Below are 6,867 nucleotides of genomic sequence, written 5' to 3'. Positions count from 1 at the left end.
TTTCTCAATTGTTTACACACAAATTCTGGTACTTGAGACACAATAACCACAACATGTAACTCATTCACCAACCCCCTGAGCCAATTCTGCTAAACTACAAGCACAATTCCTGCTTGACACTCAAATTGCAGTTCTAAAACACACTTTTTTCAAAACACTACACACAATTCTCTGCTTTTGGCACAATTTTCATGCAGAAAATATCTTGTTTTCACAAGGAACACACTGCCATTCAAATATGCACATTGACTCCTCACATGGGCAAACACCCGTCACACTATTTTACAATTAGCAATCAGAGCTTTAGCATAAAAGGGCAACAGGTGAGCACTTCAATGGAGCAATGGATGCCAACATTGGAAACAGAGGCAGAGCCAGAGGTGTGAGAGTAAGAGGAGGAGGACGGGGAGGACGAGGACGAGGACGAGGACGAGGAAGGCCAAGGACTGTAATCTCTGATAAGATCCGAGCCACTTTGGTTGATCATGTGGTCTAACAATGAGGGAGGCTGGGCAAAGAGTACAGCCAAATCTGAGCAGGAACACTGTAGCATCCATCATCCGGACTTTCCGAAATGAGAATAGGTAAGAAATCTACTCCCACTAGAAAATTGCAGTACTGCATATCAATACAGTACTCAATGAGTATAGAAGTACAGTATTGCATGTGGACTATTCTGTAGGACTGTAAAAATACTGTAAAGTATGTTTCAAGTATTTAGGAAATGTATACCTACTTTGTATTTACAGTATTTTACTATTTGTTTGGCAGAACTGAAAGATTACCAACACAAGGTGGTTGGGAACGTGTTCTGTCTCCTGAACAGGAAACTGAAGTCATAAACATGGTCCTAGAAAACAACGCCATAACATTACTGCAAATACAAAGAAAAATAATAGAAAACAATGACATATTTCAAAATATTGATAGGGTAAGCTTATCAACAATGGACCGTGTCTTGCGCAGAAATCATCTCAGGATGAAGCAGGTCTACAGGGTGCCATTTGAACGCAATTCAGAAAGAGTCAAAGAATTGCGATATAACTATGTGCAAGTTAGTCCCACAATTGATGCATACTCTCAACATTGTATACAGTAAATTATACATATTTCAATATTGTAATCATAATGATTGTGCTTCACAATAGTGACCACTCCATGTCTATTTCTGATATTGTCATGTGTGTTTCAGAGAGTCCTTGAGCTAGAGGTGGCTGCAGTGGAGCACCAGTTCATCTTCATTGACGAGGTTGGGTTCAACCTCACAAAGAGACGAAAAAGGAAGGAATATCATCGGCCAGCGTGCCATTGTTGAAGTCCCTGGCCAGCGCGGAGGGAACATCACAATGTGTGCAGCAATTACCCACCACGGCGTCATCCATCACCATGCTACCCTTGGCCCCTACAACACCGCCCATCTGATCACATTCCTGGACACCCTACACAACACACTCATTCCACCAGATCAGATAGACGGCCTAGAGCAGCTCAGGTACGTTGTCATTTGGGACAACATAAGTTTCCACAGGGCTGCTCTGGTTCGTAACTGGTTCACTGCCCACCCACGCTTTTTAGCTGTTTATCTCCCTCCATATTCTCCATTCCTCAATCCTATTGAGGAATTTTTTTCTGCCTGGAGATGGAAAGTGTATGACCATAATCCACAAACGCGTATACCTCTTCTCCAAGCTATTGAAGACGCATGTGGAGATAAAGCAGCTGATGCTTTTCATGGCTGGAATCGACATGCTAGGCGATATTTCCCCCGCTGCTTGGCCAGAGAAAACATTGCTTGTGATGTGGATGAGGTGCTGTAGCCAGACCGCAACAGAAGAGAGGATGCAGCATAATTTTTTGTTAGTTTTTTTTTTTTTTTTACTGTAACTGTGTACAGTAAATTCTTCTGTTGTTTTGTATGTAGTGTATGTGCAACTTTGTGTTGGTTGGGAATGGGATATACAGTACACTGTGTACATTGTTTTTGTGGGGAAAATAAAATATATTTGTTATCATGTATTTGTGTGTTCTGAGTATAAAAACAATATTCTCAAATATTTTACAACACTGTTGCAGAGTATCACCTCTGGCAACCTTTGTGAATTTACAGTTCTATAGGCGGACAATTATGGACAGTGATTCCGGTAAGAGAATCAGGCGCGGGAGAAGTATATCTTGGTCAAACTTCTCTTTAATAATACTTGTCAGGCAGGAAGTGACATCCATTTACAGTCTCAGGATGGTAGGTAAAGTTATATGATGTAATCATGTTGTGTTGTGGTCTGTAGAATATATAAATAAAGGAATACAGTATGAATACAATATATCTGTACACAATTTACCTCACAAGGTATCAATAACTGGCTAAATAGTCATCACAAATGAATACTCAACTGTCAGATAACAAAGAAACATATAATAAGATAAACTTCAAATAAACAGTAGACGCAGCATATAATAACAACGTGATCATAGGATTAGTGTCCATCCGCGATCGTCATTTGCATATCGCGATTGTCATTCACTACACATCTGACATTCACAATGATAAATACAAAGTGTTGACTAAACAATATTCACATAATTACTCACATTTGTTGCATGAACGCACAACATTGAACGATATCTGGGGAGAACGGCTGGAACTGGCTATTGCATCAGTCTGCTGGAAGTAGCAACTATGATTAAGTCCGTCAGAAACCACTGCCTGTTTTCCGTTCCGGGACGGACTTTCTGACACAGCCGTCCCCGATTATCAGTCAGGATAATTGTATTCCTTAAGAAAGGCCGTCTGGAGGGTCTGTATCATTATCCCCCATTGGAGGAAGTGGAATCAGTTTCACAACAGGGCGTGTGTACATCTTGCCTTTGACTTGAAGTTTGGCTGTCCGGATTCTCCCGTCAGCCCCTGCGTAGGTTTCTGTCACTATACCCACAGGCCATAGCGCTCGTGGGAGTTGATGGTCAATTAGGAGTACCACTTGTCCGACTGCCATCCTTTTGCCACCTGATCTCCATTTCTGTCTACCCTGTAGTTCTGGTAAGTAGCAGCGAATGAAAGCGGTCCAGAACTGGTCGGCCAATACCTGACTGTGTCTCCACCTGCGTTTCCCCAAGAGTTCGTCAGAGTCGTAAAGGACTTGTGGTAATGAAGCATCATGACGTCCCATGAGTAACAGGTTAGGAGTCACGGGATCAGGGTCTGCAATGTCCGATGAGACATAGCCAAGAGGCTTAGAATTGAGTATGCCCTCAACTTCAACTAGCAAAGTCTGCAGAACAGATTCAGGCACGGTTTGTTCACGTAGAATGACTTGTAAGGCAGTCTTAATCGATTTCACCTCTCGCTCCCATGTCCCGCCAAAGTGAGGGGCACTCGGTGGGTTATAGCGAAACTGGATCTGCTGTTTAGCCAGTTGTTCCTGCAGCTCAGGAGCCATTCGACGAAAGGAGTCTTTTACCTCGTGATCGCCTCCAGTGAAGTTAGTGCCATTGTCACATAGAATCTCGAAAGGCTTTCCCCTACGGGCTACACAGCGTCGTAAAGAAAGGAGGAAGGCGTCAGTATCCAGGTGCTCCAGAAGATCGAGATGTAAACATCTGGTAGTCAAGCACTTGTATACTATTCCCCATCTTTTCTCCTGGCGCCGACCTATCTTTACCTGAAAAGGCCCGAAGCAGTCTACACCAGTGGAGTAAAATGGTGGATTATTCACAACTTTCCTGCGAGTCTTATTGGGCGTCGCCATGACACACGATACTTCCTGTTGCCGGTATCTAAGTTCCGGTTTAGCCTTAGCAGGGAGACAGACGACAGCAATGAAGCTAGCAAACAAGGGACACTACTCGCGGCACAAACAAAAGGAGGAAAACTGATTACTTATAAATATTAAATGTGACAGACTACGCAATGGCTCCTTGTGGCTCAACGTGTGCCGTTGTCGGGTGCACAAACAACACGCGAAAACTGAAGGACTTTATGAACGGGATCTGTTTCCAACATAAACGGACCCGCTTGACCTGTTGCCCAGCACCCTACGCACTCCATTCAATGCCGAAGGACGAGACAAAAACAAGAGAATGGTTAGCGGCCCTAAAGCTAAAAAATCCACCGAAGAGAGTTTATGTCTGTTCTTACCATTTCATCGACCACAAACCAAGGGAGCTTCATCCGAATCCGGAGTTATTCCTGGGTTATGAACGACAGCCAGTTAAGAAAAGGCGAAAACTCATCAGGTGCCAGGATAACTTGGAGGTAGCACTACAAGCTAACAGTCAGACATCAGCTTCGACCAGCAATACTGAAGTGCAGCACGAACAGGAAGAGTCTCGTAAGTAATTTGTGTGACATCTTTATATTATATATTTTTTTAATTGCCCAAATGTAACCTAATGCTGCCGCACTGCTGCGCTCAAGTTGGCTAAGTGTTGTGATGGTTCAATAAAGTAGGCTATCTATCTATCTTTTCTGGGTTTCCAATTTAACTTACCCAGTTTGTGTTTAAATTGCTTACATAGATTACAGCGCATGCACCCACTTCCACTCTGACACAACTCCGGAGGTTTCATTCTTGGATGAGCGGCAAACATCCACAACCCATGAGGATGGTAAGTTAGCCTAATACATTGTTTGTTGTTCAGTTAGATTCTAACCTGTATTATGCAAAGCTATGTTGGTCAACTAGGTCAACCAGAGATGATAATGATTTGTCTAGATGGAGGCTATAACGTTTTTTTAAATAAATAAATACATAAATAAATACATAGATTAATAAATAAATAAGGTTTAGGCACCCCTGGTAATTCAGTTTATCATCTGCTGGGTGATTTTGAAGCAGTAACTTCCTTCGGATATTTTGTTTACAAATAGTGACATTTGAGATATGAAATTGCATTTATAGAATCAACTTCAACAATGTTATATAATAACAATACTACAATAGTAGGTGCAAAAGTTACAACAGCCTGTAGATGCTTCCTCTGGTCTCAGTGCTTAGTCCCTGGTGTCTGCACAGAAGATAAACTGAAATCTTAGTAATGAACAGGGGTGCCTAAACTTTTACATAAAACTGTAAGTAGTATTGGTATAGCTATAGATAACATGACTTAACTTGCCACCTGCTACTGAAGTAGTAGAGCTCAACATTAGGCCTGAAACCTGATTTTGATTTTCATTGTCAACTTAGATTGCAGTGGGGACACCTCTTCTGACACAACCATCAGGACAGCAACCAAGTGTTCGATACAGACCCAGTGGGAAGACCCTGCCTTACTGCATCATGGTTATGCGAAGCTGGCCACCAACACTAAAGAAGTCCATCATCAAGCAACACAGTGCAGTGTGGCGCATAATATTCTTCTCAATGATTCAGACTCATTACTGTACACTGGCATTCCACTTCAAACATTTAATACTCTTGTTTCGGTGCTTGAACAGTTTGCGGGGTCTTTTAAAATGTCTGTAAGAGACCAAGTCCTCCTAACATTAATGAAATTAAGATTGAACCTCATGATTGGTGATCTGAGCAGACGGTTCTTCATATCAGAGAGCTTGTCAAGTAAGATTATATCTTACTGGATTGACAAATTGGAGGAAGTTACAAGAAACCTCATCCCTTGGCTTCCTCGGGAAACTATTCGGGCGACTATGCAACAAGCTTTTAAAATGAAATACCCCAACACAACATGCATTTTGGATTGTAGCGAAAGCCTGTTACAAAAACCAAAAAACCTAGACTCAAGAGGAGAGTCCTATAGCCATTATTATTCCCATAATACAGTTAAGTACCTTGTAAGTATTGCTCCATGTGGATTGATAATGTTTGTCTCTGCAGCTTATGGTGGACGCTGTAGTGACAAGTTTATTACTATGGACTCTGGGATTCTGGAGTACTTACAACCGGGTGATGAGGTCATGGCAGACCGTGGATTCACAATTAGAGACATACTCTTCGAAAGGAAAGTTAACCTAGTCATACCCTCGTTCACAAAAAAAGGTGCACAACTCACTGAAGAACAGGTCACTTCCACTAGAAGAATTGCAAATGTTAGAATACACGTGGAAAGGGCCATCAGACGCCTAAAGGTGTTTAAAATCTTATCACAAGTAGTGCCTATTTCCCTGGTCCCAAAAGTAGACAAAATTCTACGTATATGTTCTGCCCTTGTGAATTTGCGGGGTGATCTCATTCGTGACGGCGAACAATAGGTCACTTCATGCATTTAAAAAAAAAAAAAACTAACGGGGAGAGTTCAGTGCAGCTTCAAATGAACTCCAGAATTGTAATGTAGAGGTAATGAAATCACATTTAATATTTGTAATTGTTGAAATGTTGTCCATGTCAGACATTGTCAGTATACATTTGATTATTTTTTTATCAACATGGAATTAAGTGAGTTGTAATAAACATGAATTAACATTTCATTGCTGTAAATTGAATTATTTTCAACAGTGGGCACTAACAATGGCACTTGGTCACATTTGTCTTTCCTTACTCTCTCTTTACATTTTCCTCACAATTTCAGTGTATCTCCCATCAAACTTAAGCCGCCCCTCAGCAAATTCATCAACAAGTTGAGGCAGCATGGATGAGAAGTAGAATGCTCTCAACCGTTTCACCTGTTCTGTGACAAACAGCTCATCAAATGGTACACTAAATACCAAACTCTCATCTGGTGTCCAGATCATCAGTCTGGCTGTCTTGAGACCTGTGCAAAACATTCCTAGTTGGACTTGCATGTAATAGCCCCGGCTACCAGTTTTCTGAACCTCAAGTTTTCCATCCACTACCTTAAAATCACTGAATCTCTGAGATAACAGTTCACTGAGTGTCTGGTGATTTTTATTTGGGACGGGGCATTTAATCTCTA

General features: G+C 41.6%; 1 protein-coding gene across 1 annotated transcript; it reads left to right on the top strand.

Annotated features, from left to right (window-relative positions):
• The first annotated feature begins 3,744 nt into the window (after positions 1 to 3,744).
• On the top strand, positions 3,745 to 6,419 carry LOC143706825 (uncharacterized). Its single transcript, XM_077199165.1, has 3 exons — positions 3,745 to 4,328; positions 4,516 to 4,605; positions 5,184 to 6,419. Exons 1-3 carry the CDS (start codon positions 3,908 to 3,910, stop codon positions 6,203 to 6,205), a joined length of 1,533 nt encoding a protein of 510 aa, XP_077055280.1. The 5' UTR covers positions 3,745 to 3,907; the 3' UTR covers positions 6,206 to 6,419.
• The last annotated feature ends 448 nt before the right edge of the window (positions 6,420 to 6,867 follow it).

This window comes from Siphateles boraxobius, unplaced genomic scaffold (genome assembly GCF_051911475.1).
Source record: "Siphateles boraxobius isolate OS27281-9 unplaced genomic scaffold, OSU_SipBor_1 41, whole genome shotgun sequence".
NCBI lineage: Eukaryota > Metazoa > Chordata > Actinopteri > Cypriniformes > Leuciscidae > Siphateles > Siphateles boraxobius.
Note: the sequence above shows the minus strand (reverse complement) of the source record. Positions and strands in the feature narration are given on the sequence as shown.

Coding starts and splice junctions, on each gene's coding strand:
- LOC143706825 (XM_077199165.1), top strand. CDS start 3,908: ATGGCTCCTTGTGGCTCAACGTGTGCCGTTGTCGGGTGCACAAACAAC. Junction 4,329..4,515: donor GCACGAACAGGAAGAGTCTC/GTAAGTAATTTG, acceptor TTGCTTACATAG/ATTACAGCGCATGCACCCAC. Junction 4,606..5,183: donor ATCCACAACCCATGAGGATG/GTAAGTTAGCCT, acceptor TTGTCAACTTAG/ATTGCAGTGGGGACACCTCT.